General features: G+C 40.8%; 1 protein-coding gene across 1 annotated transcript in view; it reads right to left on the bottom strand.

The window, feature by feature from the left end:
- LOC115452082 (CD109 antigen) overlaps positions 1–13,518 on the bottom strand; it is a 104,065-nt gene extending 90,547 nt beyond the window's left edge. The window contains 5 exon segments of the mRNA XM_037439273.1: positions 6,841–6,953; positions 7,459–7,630; positions 8,750–8,930; positions 10,779–11,122; positions 13,339–13,518. Coding sequence (XP_037295170.1) covers positions 6,841–6,953; positions 7,459–7,630; positions 8,750–8,930; positions 10,779–11,101 — 789 coding nt within the window. The 5' untranslated portion in view covers positions 11,102–11,122; positions 13,339–13,518.
- Positions 13,519–17,910: the final 4,392 nt, after the last annotated feature.

Genomic DNA, 17,910 nt, shown 5'->3' with positions numbered 1-17,910 from the left:
CTATTGGCTCACATATAGAGCGGCCTACATAGAGTCCATGAGCCACTTCACGACGTTGGAAAACATGTCCCGGCTACGCCGTAGCCTCCGGGGCATCGCCAAGGGAAGCAGTACAAGGACTGCTTATAACCAACGCCGACCCGAACACCGTGTTAAAGAGTCTGGAAACGCGCTTTGGGCGCCCGGACTCAATCGCCTTAGCCGAAATAGAGCGCCTACGCGCGCTACCCGTCTTACAGATACGCCGAGAGACATATGCACATTCGCCACGAAGATAGAAAACATCGTGGGCACACTACAAGCGCTCGACTGTGCCTTCTACCTCTACAACCCGGAGGTAACTAAGGCAGTTATGGAGAAGCTAACTCCGACGTTGAAAAGACAGTGGTACGAGTTCGCCGCCGCACAGCATAGAGGTGAGCCCGATTTATTAAAGTTTTGTCGCTTCATAAGAAGAAGCCGATTTCTGCAGCCCGTTCGCGACGCCTGAAGTCATTTCGGACAAGGCTTCGCCGGCAAGATTCGGCGGCGGCGAACAGCCACGCCGGCAGCGGGTACACGACTGTGGCAGATAAACGGTCGACATGCGGTGTGTAACAAAGAAACGCACTCGATGAGTGACTGCGTTCGCTTCCGCGACGCCGCCATAGACGCGCGGTGGGACATCGCAAAGAAGCACAGACTATGTTTCAGATGTTTGAAATTCAGGAACAAACAACACACATGCAAGCCGAAGAAATGCGACATCAACGGGTGCAGTATCTACATCACCGCTTGCTGCACTCGGAGCGAAAAACAAGATCACCGACGCACCCGGCGAAGCAGTGAACGAGGCAGTGAACTCAACATGGATGCCACAGATGTCCTTTTTAAAATAGCCCCAGTGTGCATTTCAGGACCGGCGGGAGTGGCTCGCACTTTCGCCTTACTCGACGACGGATCGACGGTGAGCCTCATCGACGACGAACTCGCTCGAGATATCGGCGCGGAAGGACCGGACGAACCACTCCACATAGCAACGTACGACGGGGAGAGGAAGACACGCAACAATTCTCGGCGCGTCAAGTTTAATATTGAAGGAAGCCGGGGACGACTTCGCATCGAAGCACGCACCGTCGACAATCTCCAGTTGGCGGCGCAGCGCATCCCGGACGAGGCGATACGGGATTGCGGACACCTGAAGGGCCTACTGTCCGCTAAACGAGCGGAAGAGGCGAAACCCCGAATCCTCATAGGCCAGGATAACTGGCATCTCCTCCTCGCCACGAAAACACGGTCAGGTAGGAGACATCAACCGGTCGCATCACTCACGCCGCTCGGTTGGGTGATACATGGAAGCCGGACTCGGACTCTGGGACACAGAGTGAATTTCGTCGGTCAAACCACGACCGACGAACGCACAGAGGAACTTTTGCGAGATTTTATAACATCCGACAACCTGTTTATAGAACCCCGCAGGCCCAAGAACGACCCCGGCGAGAAGGCGCTCAAGATACTGAACGAACATACGGAGAGATCGCCGGAGGGAAGATATCAGACGGCCCTGTTGTGGAAATCGGACAGCGTGGAATTGCCGAATAACTATGAAAACACGCTGAAAAGGCTGCACAACATAGAAAACAAGTTGGACAAGAATCCCGACCTTAAAGAAAGGTATGAAGAGCACATGGAGGCCCTAGTCAAGAAGGGCTACGCGGAAATAGCGCCACGCGCGTCCCACACTACAAGGACGTGGTACTTGCCGCATTTCGCAGTCGTAAACGCTCTAAAGCCCGACAAATTGCGAGTTGTACACGACGCAGCAGCCAAAACAAAAGGTACGACTTTGAATGAGAATCTATTAACAGGGCCGGATTTGTTACAGCCTCTTCCCGCAGTGTTATTAAGATTCCGGGAACATCCGTCGCTGTAACAGCGGACATCACGGAGATGTTCATGCAGGTGGGACTACGCGAGGAAGATCGCGACGCACTGCGCTACCTCTGGCGGGGAAACCGCCGAGATAGCCGGCCGCCAGAGGTGTACCGAATGAAGGTATTAATCTTTGGCGCATCGTGCTCTCCTGCGACGGCGATATACGTCATGAATCGCAACGCGGAGAGACACCGACACACGCATCCTGAGGCTGTCGAGGCGATCAAGAAGAAACACTACATGGACGACTACCTCGACAGCTATGAAGATGAACACAGGGCGATAACAATCGCTACTCAGGTGCGTAACATACACAGAGAAGCTCACTTTGAATTAAGGAAGTGGACGAGTAACTCGCCCGCGGTGTTGAAGGCGCTCGGCGAATCGCCCAATGCAACCGAAGCGGTGGAAATAGAAAGGACTGAACGAGTCCTAGGCCTTATTTGGAGGCCGCAAGAAGACAGGTTGGCGTTCAACCTAGACTTGGCCCGCATACCGTCGAACCTACTGAGGCGAGAAGCACCCACGAAGAGAGAAGCATTGAAAATAGTAATGTCGTTGTTTGATCCTCTAGGGTTGGTGTCGCCGATAACTGTGCGGGCTAAACAGCTATTACAGGAGGTGTGGCGACGCGGCACCGATTGGGACGACCCGATCGACGACGAACTGTCCGCCGACTGGGTGAACTGGCTCACCCATTTGAAGCAACTCAGCGGCGTAACAGTGCCGCGCTGCTATCCCGGCTACTCCCGAGCGAGAAAACTCCAACTCCACGTGTTCACCGACGCCAGCGAGTCAGCCTACGCGACCGCGCTCTACTGGCGCGCCGAGGACGACGACGGACGAGTCACAGTCACGTTACTGGCGGCCAAGGCAAAGGTAGCTCCACTCAAATTAACCTCCATACCACGGCGAACTACAGGCAGCTGTACTCGGCGCACGGATGGCTGCGAGTGTGACACAGGAGCACTCCAGGCAGCCAGAATCCACGACCTACTGGACCGACAGCAAGACAACACTGTGCTGGATCAGAACGGGAGCCAGGTCGTACAAGCCCTACGTAGCGCATCGAATCGCCGCGATAGAAGAACACACACAGGCGAATCAATGGAGATGGGTGCCTACACGCTACAACGTTGCCGACGACGCTACGCGCGACGTTCCCGACAACTTCACGCGGGAACACAGGTGGTTCAACGGACTAGGGAGTTCTCCGCGACCCGCCCGAACTATGGCCTGCGGAGGAAACACAGCTGAGCACCGACACGGGTGAGGAAAGAGTGAACACTATTACAGAGCGTCGGGAGAAACAGTACAAGGAAGTCCTGCCCGACGTGAATCGGTTCTCAAATTGGAATCGCTACGTTAGAGCTGCCGCCCGCGTATTACAAGCAGTACAACACTTCAAACGACGCGTCAACACGGTCCATTACAAGAGGACCAAGGCGGCCGCAAGCGAGAATCCGGATTGGAGGCGCAACGAAGCCGCGAAAAATGCGGCGAAACGAGTCGTACAAGCACCGGAGGAGCGATTCGTGACGCTCCCAGCCGAGTTGCAAGAAGAGGCCGAGCGCATAATCATAAAGGCGAGTCAGGAGGCCGCCTTCGAGGAAGAACTACGCTCACTCGAAACAGGAAAACCCGTGTCAAAAGAAAGCAGGTTGTACGCTTTGAGTATAACATTTATTAACGAACTCATTTGCCTCGACAGCAGAATTTCAGCCGCCGCGGGAGTAAGCGCCGCAACAAAGAACCCTCCGATCGTCGATGGCGAACATCGGGCAACGAAACTGTGGGTGGAACATGTCCACACACAACTCCACCATGCAGGCGTGGAGAGCGTCGTCAATTACTGTCGGCAGTACAAATGGGTCATTCGACTGCGCCCGACGGTCAAGGCGGTGGTCAGGAGCTGCGTCAAGTGCCGCCAGAGGGCGGCCACTCCACCGCAACCGATAACGGGAGACTTGCCTCCCTGCCGACTGGCGCATCATCACCGGCCGTTTACATACACCGGTTTGGACTATTTCGGCCCGCTCACAGTCACCGTGGGCCGGAGTAGTCAAAAAAGGTATGTCGCTCTCTTCACATGCCTAACAGTGCGGGCGGTGCATCTCGAAGTGGTGCACTCCCTGAGTACACAAGGAGCGATCATGGCTCTGCGGCGCATGACAGCGCGCCGCGGGAGCCCCGCCGAGATCTGGTCCGACAACGGGACAAACTCCCACGGCGCAGAAAAGGAGCTGCGCAACACCCTCCTCGCTGGCGCCGAACAAGAGGCGTCGCGGAGAGCGATTAGATGGCGTTTCATCCCTCCGGGCGCACCATTCATGGGTGGCGCCTGGGAACGGCTCGTGCGGTCGGTCAAGACCGCGCTGACGACGGTGCTTCACGAGCAGAGGCCACATGAAGAGACGCTGTCGACGCTACTCGCCGAGGTGGAGTTCACAGTCAACAGCCGCCCACTGACTCATGTGTCGGTGAACCCCGAAGATCCGGAGGCCCTGACGCCTAACCACTTTCTGTTGGGCTGTCAGGGCCCACTCCTGCTGCACCTAATTTTCCAGCCGAACACGGCTACGGCACACATGCCGACCTTCGAGCGTCGCAGCAGCTGGCTGACGCTTTCTGGACCCGCTGGTTACGAGAGTACCTTCCCGAGCTCCGCAACCGGCGGGAGCCCCGCAGCAAGGGACCAGAGCTACACATCGGCGACGTCGTGCGCATCGTGGACGGGACGCTCCCCACGAAACACTTGGGTGCGTGGCCGCATCTGTGCTACGCATCCGGGACCTGACGGCGTGACGCGCACAGTGGACGTAGCCACGCGGGGAGGCGTGCTACGACGCCCCGTGAAGAAAATCGTCCTCCTGCACCCTGCGGCACCCGAGCGACGAGGCAGCGGCAACGAAGAGGCGGCGCCGCAATCGGCGGCGAGCACGTCCTGCACGTCTACATAATGTATCGCCCCCTGGACGCTGGGCGATACACGGCGGGAGAATGTGCAGGACGCACACACGAAAAGAGCGAGACAGCGCATTCACGCATGCGCAGTAGGTGTGTCGAGCGAAACGACACACCCAGAGAGGGACGGACAATGCGCCCGCGCACGTGTGTGTGACTGTTTTTTAGTAGTGCGTTATAAAGCGATCTCACGACCGAGATATTGAAGTGACAGTGTAGAAACTTTACGTAGATATAGTTTTTGCTTTTGCCTACCCCATGCCGTAAACATGGGTATTGTATATAAGTTCATATCAAAGTAAATAGCGTTTTTAAGGCCTTTGTGCGTCGTCTGTAGACAAATTTCTTGTGTTTTGTTATTGTAACTTTTTTCGTATCGCACATAGGCGTATTATTTTTATGTATAGTTATAGGTAATTGATTTATCTATAAAACCGTGTAAATTTCACATAGGGGACTCCAGAGGTCCAACTTTTATTTATAAAATAGTGATAGCTAGGAAGTGAAAATGAGGCTGCAAAAGGCTCTATTTTGGCGGCTCTCCCTACGGGATAGCCGGGTTATATATAAGCGAATGCAATTTTGGCATTCGGCAGTTCGAGTTCCAGCAAGTTCAGTTCGAGTTCCAGCAAGTTCAGTTCGAGTTCCAGCAAGTTCAGTTCGAGTTCCAGCAAGTTCAGTTCGAGTCAAGAAAAGGAAGAAAACAAGAAGCCCTGAAGTGTTCCAGCCAGGAAAAACAGTGCAAGAAAAGGAGAGAGCGACGTGCATGCTGCACCGCTCACGCCGCACTGCGAAACATACGCCGCTACTGTGTGTCCGCCGGATCATTGTATTATTTAACGTGTGTGAATAGTGAATATACGTTATAAAAACCTCCCGGGCCTTATTAATTGGCATTGCCACTTCCCCTCACGCAATCCAGCACTCATTGTGGGGACGGAAAGGCGTCCTGTGCCGATCCTACGCCCCACATGTACTATATCCCAACTGTTCCGCGAATGCTGCGTGATTTTTGCGGAGGCGGAGGGTATCAATTAATTTTATTACGAATTTTCGCCATCGCACATTTCGTATTTGTAAGGGAAGAAGTCTGGTGAACTAATATTCATTAATAATGTTCCATTATTAACTGAAAATGATGGAAGGCGTATCAGTTGACACAATGGAACATGTACCGCATGTATCAGGTTTATTCTTTGTCTGTGTGCAATTAAATGACACTTGTTTATGGATTTAAAAATACATACAGGGTAATTTTGACATTGCGTTAATTAATAAAACCACATACTCGTATTTACCTCTGTTAACATTGGCTGAAAATCATAAATAACGAATATATTCGCTAAAACAAACTATAAACATAAGTGCATATCTGACTGAAAGAGATATGTTGCCACTGTAACTAGTTTTCTTAGACTAGTGATAGTGGCATTCCATTACATTTGGTATGACAGGATTAGTAGTGTGCCCACTGCCCGCCTCTAGTAATATTGTCTTTGGGTATAAATGGTGTTACTACCTTACACAATTTGTTATAATTACCTAGCCTTTCAGTTAGTACATTTACAGTTTTATTATATTACTAATTGACCCGACAGACGTTGTCCCGTCTTAACTATGAATTTGCAGCGCGCATTCTGGCGGCGACAGTTATTTCAAACAATGGACAGTTATATAAAATTAATATTTTCGTTAAGTTTTCTTAACTTTTCTAATTATCTGCACAATTTTTTGAATTTTTTCTTCCATAAGAACCTTCTCCTGACAATAACAATCACAACAAGAAAAATAATTTGTGAAATCGGTCCAGCCGTTCACGCGTGATGGCGTGACCAAGGGAAATAGGGATTCATTTTTATACATATAGATAAAGAATGTACATAAATTTCGATTTAATACTTTGTCTTTTCGATATGTGACATAATCCCATATGTGACATTAACTATAATGTATGGGTGTTACCTGTCTAGAGAGCCACCTCTTCATGATGCGTCGGTTGGGGTCGAGTATGAACACGTCGATCGCTCGTCCGAACGCCTTCAGCTCCGTGTTGATCGGGATCACGCGGAAACGAACTATAACAATAACAACCAATGAAGACTTGAAAAATACTGGAACATCTGAGGTTATTTTTCAAGTCTCGAAAGTTCTACAAGATCTTTCATACTAACATTCTTCAAGGGTAATAAAAGTATTTGGGTTTTTCTGCTTAGTATCAGCCCGGAGTTTGGAGTTTGTGCCCGATATGACGATAGGTCGCCCCCTATCACATCATGAGCGGAACACACTTGGCGAAAAGTAGGTGCACTGGATGCGGCTCTGTATACCCCTTTGGGGATAAATGCGTGATGTGTGTGTGTGTGTGTGTACGTGTGGTAGCAACCAAACCAACAAGAATTAAATTAGACTAGCTGCTGCTAGCGGCTCCGAGCTTTTGATAGACCTTGCTTGGAAAAAAAAAATTGGGCCAAAAGTTAGCCCGATAGCTAAGCATAAGCATATCTTTGTTTCGACGTTACCTTCTAGCAAACATCTAAATATGACCACAAACTAACCCAATCGTAATACATATTCACTCACCCGTCTGCCCTTGCATGTATACAGGCTTGTCTGTCTGTATGAAAATAGTCATGAACCGCTTCGAGAACGTGAGCTGCGTCTCGTTGACGAACGCGCGGCCCCCGAACGGCGTGTCTAAATACAACCCTTCCACTCGCAGCTTGTAGTCTCCTGGCACTGTGGTTGGCGGGACCTGATAAATCATTTGTATTGAATTGTTTTGTTTAATATTAGTCATAAAGGATGGTTCAGGGCTCAGGTAGGTATTATGTTAATACTGAACCAAAAGTTTTAGTAAAATCAACAAAATTAAAATATTTTGTTGTGGCCAATCTCAAATTATAGTGAGATAAATGCTGTCATTTAAACATTCTAATGTAAATTATACTAATGTGTAAATATTCATTGTGGAAACATTTCTTTTTACAAGCATCAATACGAAACCAAAAAAATGCAACATGCAACAATTATAATATTTTGTTGTGGCCAATACCAAATTATAGTGAGATAAAGGCTGTCATTTCTACTTTTTGTAAATTATACTAATGTATAAATATTAATTGTGGATACATTTCTTTTTACAAGCATCAATATAATCTAAAAGATTTTAATATTAACCCAAAATAACTTTAGATTTAATGTCATGAGTACCCAGTGAGGAAAATCGAATCCGCGATACATCGACGGTTGGTTGTACTACGGAAGTTGTCAAAAATGACATGTGCGTTGTGAATTGTGAAGTTAAATGGATTAGCTTCTGGCAATGTGCCACAATTTATTCTAGTCAGCCACGGTGGTATATTAATTAATCTTATTATTATGTACACATTAATAGAATACTAAGCAATAACTATACATATAGATTGGCATATAAGTAATCATTTTATATTGTAATATTTAAATAGTTCTGTACACATACAACTTGCCTCAATTCCTGCAAGTTTCAAAATTAGCAGAAGTCAGCTTGCCGGTTTTGTTTATTTATTTATTTAATAGCTTTATTATTCACCAAATACAAAAACACCGCTTAAGAATAAAAACAATAATGACAGAGCAGAGGGTACAATTGGCGGTCTTATCGGTCGAGGTAACCACTTGTATTACTGACTATTGAATGGAATAAGAGATATAACTGGCAAAATCACCGGTGAAGCCATATTTTTTTCTAAAAGAAGAAGAGAAGTAACAAAAAAGGACAACACACCCCCAACTCAGACAACTCAGAGAGAACTCAACTCAGAGACATTGAAAATTGCTGGCCAATGCTTCTGGAAGTTTTCTTGTTAATCTAAACCTCGTGTAATACACTTACCCTCATATTAAGTATCTCTGGCACCCCCTCCTTAACAGGCTGTGTGACGTCAGCAATCTCCACTCCATTACATGAGATAGATGCTCGGATGGTCATCTGCAGTCGTGACTTCAAGATGTTTGCCGAGATCTTGTATATCTGGCCCGGGCGGACCATGCGCGAGGCCACTATGAAGTATGTCCTGCGAATCAGAGATGGTTGTTTTACGAATTAGCTATTGTTAGGGGAAATTGCTTGAATTGATTAATGGTTATACTTCTGTAACAGTTAAAGCTATTCGTGAAGGTATTCTATCAAAGAGAATTATAATAGCTTATTCCTGCAGCTCCACTCGCGTGAAAACCTTTGCCAGGATAAAAAGTAGCGTATAAGCATTCAGGACTGTTGTAGTTTCCTATAAGTGTAAAATAAAAACAAAATCGGTTTTACAGTTCCTGAGATTAATTGTTTAACTTTATATAAGTATTAGTATAGATATGGGGTATCTACGGGCAATATTTTTAAGGCGATTTAACGTTCCGAAATAGTAGTAGACATAATACAAAGATTCTAAACAAACATATGTTTTAGAACTGATGATCTATGGGTACGATTGTAATTTATAACGATAGTACCGAATGTACAGCGGTAATTATGAGCTGGTGTAACTTGACTTATCTTTTACATACATAGTATCACGTCTCTATTCCATAGGGGTAGGCAGAGACGATGGATTGTCACTACAGGATTCTGGCATACTTCTCTCGCTTCGTCAACCTTCATCAATCTTTTCATGCATTCCTGCAAGTTCAGGGTGATTTTGACCTGGCCTTTACTAAGAATGTCAGATATCTGACATTCGAGGGTTCGGTGCGGTTGACCCCAACCGGCTATTCCACTTATCTTTTATTTCAATATAAACATTTTAGATGTGACGGCAAAACTTTTCCAAAGAAAATACACATTTCCCTGACTGATTCAATTCATCAACCAAGGCGCAACACAAAAATAGTCAAACCAAAACGAAAACTAAACCTATTTCAGTTTAGTTTGGAAGTCGTCTAACGAGACGGTTGGGCAAGGCAGATAACATAATTAGTTTTCTATTTTTATCTAAGAGAAATATTAGAACTGAACAACGACTGACCTCTTCCTGTTTGAAAATTGCACCTTTCGTTAAAAGATGTAATGTCTAATATGGAATGTATCCGTATTATTTAGTGATTTCAAAAATGATGGTTTTGAAAAATAAATGAGCAAGTCGTGCGCTTAGGAAGGTGTCCTATCTTACAAACATTATAAATGTAAGTAGGTAAAAATGTTTGGCTGTTTGATAGAAATAAATGGCGAACCACTGAATGGATTAGTATGGATATAATGACCAGCACAAGTTCTGAAGTACTACTTCTTAACCTGGTAAAGTACACCCAAAAAAGTTGCTTATTAAAGTGACCTATGTAAGTGTGTCCGTTCCGGGATCAGTCTGTGTATATCCAATTCTAATAGTGATTTCTTATGTTTACGCGAATGTTAGACATTGAAATTAAACTAATTTTCGGATTCTATCGCGGTATTGGTGTTTTATTTTCTCCCGACGTTTCGAAGACTTTGCAGCAACCTATGTTAGGTTTGAATCTACAAACAATTCACAAACTAAATCTTAGTAAAAGCACTATTGTACCGTCTTAATGATTATAATCATATTTCTTATTCTTAAAAAAATTCTATGTTTTCTTATTGCTTCCTAACATTATAAACCTTATCTTAAAAATGTTAGAAATGCGAAAGAAAAGGTAAACGAAGATACAGCTGAATGAATTTGGATAAAATATCATGAACAGGTGGACACATTCCTGGATTAACGTGTACAGTTTGTGCTATAAATTGCTAGTGTTTTAGGGACTTTTGGAACAGTAAAGATTTTTCATGGAAGCAAAGCCGCGAGCAAAAGCCGATTATAGCAATATTATAACTTAGATTTACACTTTTAAAATAATATTATAGGTACCTTGATTCGTACATTATAAAAAAAATATATAAATTCACTCACGCTTCATGTATAATAACGCTGTCATGATCCAAAACACCAGATTTGTATGATGTGCTGCTGTAAGTCCTACTGCTATCCCATGCTGGCCGAGGAGTATTATCCGGAAAGGAGTTCTGGTTATACCTCTGGTCTACATCATACTTATTCCGGCCTGAATCATACTGGTCTTTGTTCTGGTACCTCTTGTTTGGATCATATGGGTTGTCGTACCGTGGATCATTGCTAAGGTAGTCATTCGGCTGGTTTGGGTTATATGTGGGTGGTGGGTAGTCCTGTGCTGCACATATTTGTAATATGGCTATGTATATTAATATGAGATTCATAATTCAGTCTTCTTAAACTGCCTGTAAAGAAGAACAATAATTAGTTATGCTATAACCATACTAAAAATCAGCAATGGTTGATATATGGTCACTGCAAAAATTTATGATTTATAAAGTCATGAAATAGGAATGATAAAATTATTTTATTGATAGAAGCTTTTAGAAAGCATTGCAAATTCTAGTGTTTCGATTTTCTTTATAATACATATATAAAAAAGTAAAAAATCAATAAAATTAAAACATAAATATAAGATATTAACAATTATACGTTACAGGCTTAGCCTAGTGTGAGGCGTTTAAGGTAAAACCAAATTGTAAATTAGAAGTTAGTAAATAAATAAATAAATAAATAAATATATTAGACAATATACATAAAACATTTTAATTTTGACAATTTTAAGAGCAACAGTTTAACTGTAAAAATAATTGTTTAAGCACCTGTTTCACAAATGCAAGTAAATTTTATTCAACAGTTACTTTATTTAACAGATTACTTTATTTAACAGATAATTTTATTACTATTTATTTGGGAGAATAGATTAAAATGTGACTTTTGTATCAGAGTTATACATTTATGTGACAAGTGGCATTTACTCAGAAGTTGTGAAATAGGCCTATAATATATTAAAATATAATTTCATTATTTATATATTGGCACTACTAAAGCACTTCTCAATATAATTCTACTGAAGTTATACCCCACCATAAGAAGGTGTTGATAGCTACTACACAGAGATTATTGTATGCAGTTAAGTAAGCATTGGATTAAGTAAACATTTGCTTAACACTTATCAAGTGTTGAAGTTGATGGAAAGCATGAATGCACTTAAATTAACCCTTTAATCTATTCTTAGCTTATCTTAATTACACTTGTAGATTATTTAGTTAATTTTAAATCAGAATACCTAAAAGTATGATAAATAAAATCTCTTATTGGGTCTATATTTTTCTGAAATGAATTCTATGTGAAATTTATTTACATTACTTATATCAATAAATTTTCACTGCAGTAAATATTCTAGTATTAAATAGAAGTTCCAATGTTGAATGGCTTTAGATGACATTCAACATAATGAGAGTTACTATTGATTTACAACGGCCATTATGCTATTGTCATTAAATAACAAACATCTATACATATCATAAAACAAAGTCCCCGAATATAGCTGTCTGTCTATATGTGAATAATTTTCTCAAAATCTACTGAATGGATTTTTATGAAATTTGGTATGGAAATAGTTAGAATAGGCCTTAGCCTTAGAATTAATATGGAAGGTTATAAGTCACTTTCTATCCCAGGAAAATATATAGCGGGACTTTGGTCCCGAAAAATTCCATTACGCGGGCTTGGCCGCGAGCAAAAAAAGCTAATAGTACAAATAGAAGTATTTTATAGCAAGTTGCAGGTTTAAGAAGACTCCAGCTTAAATGACATCATCAGGACAAACAAACTTTGTTTCATATTCGAATAAAGTTTAATTAATTATCATGTTTTATATTTATGGCATGTTGTTATAATATCCTTTTTGGTAAGGTACAAAATGCTTTATTTGAGTTCGACGGGAATATCGCAAGTTTTTTTGCTATTGACATGGTACGCAGTTATGAATACTAATGATTTTTATTACATTCACACGCCTATATATTTTGTTAAAGTTTACCATCTCTTACTGCGTGTAGTTTTGTTTTTAATGAACACTCTTAAGTAAATGTCAACTTTTTAACCGGGTTAGCATGGTAAAGTAGCAGTAAGTGAATAGTATACGATCAAACTTATTTCATTACTCTATAAATTAAAGAAGGTACTGTAATATAACACTGTAAATAGTATTTTTATATTAAAACCACAACAAAAGTTACCTAATTCAAGTTTCAAATTACGTTCGTTAGGTAACTACACTGTCTCAACTAATATAAATAAAATAATTTAAACTGCACACAACCTTCTGCATATGATCGTTTTTCTAATATAAAATGTTATGAAAAAGTAGTTTAAATCCAGATTAACCCTTATTTTAATTTAATAATAACTTAACAATTCACTTAACCTGAAGTTAACGCCCATCGATACGCTTCGCTTTTGTTGTTGTTACTGTGTAAATAGATGACTTGTTTGCACTAAAACACCACTTCACAAATAATTATAATATACAAATATTTCAATTGATATTATTTCATTGGAATTTATGTTACTTTATAAAAATAAACAAGCAAGCCAACAACGGCTCATTACTCACTTCATTGAAGAATATGCGATTGTCGCGCAGCCGCACTACACCACGCCCGGCTAGTGAAAAAACCGGTAGGTTCCGTTAGAAAATATACCTGCCATGTGGATAGGTTATTTATTATTCATCAGAGATAAGATCTGGAAAATTGAGTGGAATTTTTCTTTAACCTATTTTAAAAGGCATTCCCTAAGTCGTCGAGATAAATTATTAATGTTTGAAACATTTCGACATAAGATCGGTAAATTGTTTTTCTATCTGTATGTGGAATGGCGGTTACATTCAAAATTCTGATATCTTTATTGAAGCTAAACTGGTATATTTCGGGAAGTTTTTGTAGCTTATTCATACCATCGATATATATGTATTACGTACTAGATTTGGCGTTTTGAACACTCACTGTGTTCAACTGATATATACTTACCTCAATGCGTACAACTGACTTTAGTATTCTAGTTTATTGGTCTCTGTTTAGTATGGTTCCAATAATGACAGCGTGTGGTTACACGTACGGAGCAGCACTCGTAATATAAGAACTGTAGATAAGAACTAGTTTTAAGTGATTATTAGTTCTTTTTATAGATGTTAGCCACACTGAAGTTTTTTTCCGGACGCATTGACGAAACTTATCAGTTGTCGTTGGATTTTGTATTTAACTGTCGCACTTTAAAAACAATCAATAAAAATATAAACATCACCCATAGATGCACAAAAGTTAACATTATATTATAGTAGCTATGCATATATTTGATGCAAAGCTGCAGCCCGGAGCCGTGTAACATGTTCAAAAAGTTGGAACTTGGATATCAAGTTGTGCAACCAATAATGGATATTCGGGGTCATTGATTTTACGTCTTATTATTGCTATTTAATATAATTCGAGGCGAACAGATTGTAATTTATAAAACATGATAAATTACGTATGATATAGAATATAATATCTTTATGATAATTTCCCTTTCAATAACAACCTCAAAGTATCTGTTTTATTCGTTCGTGTCTTCTCTTCGTAGTATAATAATGCTTTTAGTGTTTACTAGGTACATTCTCAGGCTGGGGAAACAGCGAATCAAATGTAACTGTCATGTCGGCATATATCGTTACTCTCTTTGCGTGTCGACAATGGATTAGATACATACTTACCTGCATAGTATGTTAAATATTTCATAAAAATTATAAAGTACCGCAAGAATATGTACATAGCAATGCCTAGGTTGTAGGTTACATAAAATAGTTTTTTCTTTCTTAGCATCACAAATTATTATAGTCAGTTTCAAGTTTTCCGAACTGGACTAGCGCCAAAAAGGTCTTAGGTGATCACACTTATATACTTATGGTCTTATTCATAATAAAACCCTTATCGAAGGTATAAATCGCAAATAGTTAAAACGTCCTCTAAGCTTATCGAGCCTTCGATAAAATTTCTTATTCATAATGGTTTCGTAAACCTCCGATAACAAAAAGGCCTTTAAATGTGCACAATGTTGCCATTTCGTAGAAAAAAAATAATTTAAATAAGTTCTACCAATTACTACCAAGTCTTGTCTCTGGAAACAGACAATAAAAAAATTGTCTAGTCATTGTCACAATGGCGTTTGTCAAAAAGTAAATAAAATAAATACAGGAGGAAGATTTATTTGATGTTCTCTAAATTCTTTGTAAAACTTGGAAGAACGCAGGCAGCAAATTGCGATAAAATGGAGAGAGATAAAATAGAGAAGTGAAATGTAGTTGGAGGAAGACAAGGTTGGTGCAGCTCTTTTCTGTATTTGAACGTTTGCGCTATGCATTCCTGCATTACTAACTATTGCTTTTTACAAGATTTTGTTGAGTAATTGATTAGGGACCGGGTATGAACCCGCTCCCTAACCAAAAACCCTCCCCTAAAAAGAATATGAATTCTTGAACGTGAATGTCGACACGAACTACAATTTCATATAGATGTCGTAGATTCATTTGGGGAGCTGTGCTAACTGAAATGAAATATTGCTACTCTTGCAATACGCACTATGATAGCCACTCTTAAAATATTCATATAAATAAAATATTTGAATAATATACAATAGTGATTATGTACCCTGGTGGCATTTAGCACAAATAATAAAGTTAAAACAGCACAATTAAATATAAAAGGAATAAATCAATTTTATTTTTTAGATCATGCTCATTGTGCCTCCTCAGAACCCACTTCCAATAGAAAATATAAAGGAGATATGTATGTATCCATTTTATGCTATAATCATGTAGGACATTGTTGTTTTAGGTAGGTCATAAGTAAAACATTTTTGAGGTCTTTATTAGTTAAAATAACAAATAAAATAAATAAAACCTTTATTTATCATGTAGGCATATATATAAAAGGCTCTTATGACAAGTCATCATATAATCAAATATGATTTACAATTTGTAAAGTACACAGATTAAGGCATGCATATGATGCATTAGTATACTATACTCGTAATCCACCTCCACCTGGAAATATAAGGGAGGTATTAACAAATCATCATTAAGTAATTTATAATTTATACTATAATCCTGTGGGATACTACTGTTGTATATTTGAATAAACATTTTTTTATTTCAAATTATGTTGAATTCTTATACATTGCATAATTTCAGGTTTGTCCCACATCTGCAGAATAAATTGTAACAGTAGAAGTGCAACATGCTATTCAGATGGACAATGAGCACCAGTGAAATAAAAAAAATCAAAAATTGATATATATTAATAAAAGAAAAATATACATTTTATTAAAATAAATGACAATGACTAACTTTAATTATGTTGTGTAATTAGTTACCTTTCAGTGTGAACAACTTTAATCTAGATTTTGGTTCAATGATGATAATAATTGATTCTGACACCTCTTCAATATTGGAAACATTGTTCTGTGGCATATATTTCTCTTTGAGCAATTGCAATGTTGTGCAACACTGCAAGAGCCACAACAGTAGTCTTCACATTGCCAAATTTAAGATATGCCATGTTACAGACATTGAAAATGCTGTTTCCACACACCAAAGTTCTTGTTCAATAAATATCCGGGAGTGCTGATATGAGTGCTGCTTTGCCATCTAACAATCTCTCTGATCTGAAGATTAGCATCACAAGTCACCTACAACAAACCTTTAAATCTTATGAACAACAACATTGAGGAAATAATATCCTTTTCTATATAATATTAGGCTGCATCACAAACCATATTTTTATTGTATATGGGTGTAATAAATACAACCAATTATAGATGGGAAGTCTTTTACGTGGTGAAATTCCAGCCTTAACAAGGGTTCCTCTGAAAAGAAGTGGGGCATAGTTATAATCTGCAACATGTTATAAGTACAAGCGCACGCTCCACTTTGCTACATATACCACTGGTAGTGGCTTAAGATAATCCATAGAGGTCTCCAACATCTTACATCTATTAAACAAACTAATCTAAAAGTAGCTCATCATTAGGTATACGTATTTACCGAAGTCTGTATAATATGGAATAGAATTAACTTACTTCATGACGATCGCAACATGTCAATGCAGTTAATTAATACTTGCAATTCTGGTGATCTGCCACAACCTATACGGTGAAGCTGCAACTCTTCGCGGACTATCAGTCACTTATAAATGCAGCCGTATGTTTGGAAAAATAATACCGTTTACGGAATTCATCATTATCCAGAGAAAACCGATCGAATTTCTGACGACACATTTTTTTACATAAAGCAGCCTGGCTTGCATTTTTTAATACGTAACTAAATAAAATTACTTCTTGAAACGAAAATGATCGAAATGTTGTATACTTCTAAGTACACACTGACTTTGGCAACAAGCGTCAAACACGAAACAGCTGACCGACGTCAACCATTTTTTTGCTATCGAACGCTTAATATAGGTGTAAAGACGGGGGTTAGGCTCGATAAATTAAAGCATCTTTATCGGAGACTTTTAGCGCAATTGAACCATTATGAATACCAATTTTTTACATGCCTCCGATAACGCCCAGATAAACTTCCGATAATTCTAATAGTTTTATTATGAATAAGACCATTAGATGTTACCAGTTCGATTTCGCAGGTGATATATAATTCATGTTTTGTGTACGCCCGGAAAGAGAATACGGTAGATGATAAGCTGTATAATCAAAGCTGTACAAAGTTCATTTGTTGCGTTCCGGAATTACTTAGTCTGTTAATATCCAGTTTCGAACAGGGTAGCATAATTGTGTCCATTGGCTATGGATAAGGCTTTCTGGACTCACGATAGATACAAGCTTTACTTAGCCATCATTGGACTTATCATTAGAGCCGGTGCCCACTGACGTCCCGGTACGGAATAGCTCGGCAGGGCGTGCTTCGTCAGCCCGGAGAACGCCCAGCTAGTCTAACATTCAACCAGTTTTGCTCTACGCGATTTCAAAGTTTGTTGTGTTGTTATGATTGACTCAGTATCGTAGCTTGCCATATAGGAGCTCTATATCTACATTTATTGGGGGCTCTCCAGGGCAGTGTGACCTTTGGGGCGTCCGCTTAGTTTAATGTAGATAAAGCTCGGGGCCTCGTATCACTGATACGGCGGTAGCTACGCAC

This window comes from Manduca sexta, chromosome 16 (assembly GCF_014839805.1).
Source record: "Manduca sexta isolate Smith_Timp_Sample1 chromosome 16, JHU_Msex_v1.0, whole genome shotgun sequence".
In the NCBI taxonomy this organism is placed as follows: domain Eukaryota; kingdom Metazoa; phylum Arthropoda; class Insecta; order Lepidoptera; family Sphingidae; genus Manduca; species Manduca sexta.
The sequence above is the reverse complement of the archived record's forward strand: the minus strand, read 5'-3'. Positions and strand labels throughout refer to the sequence as shown.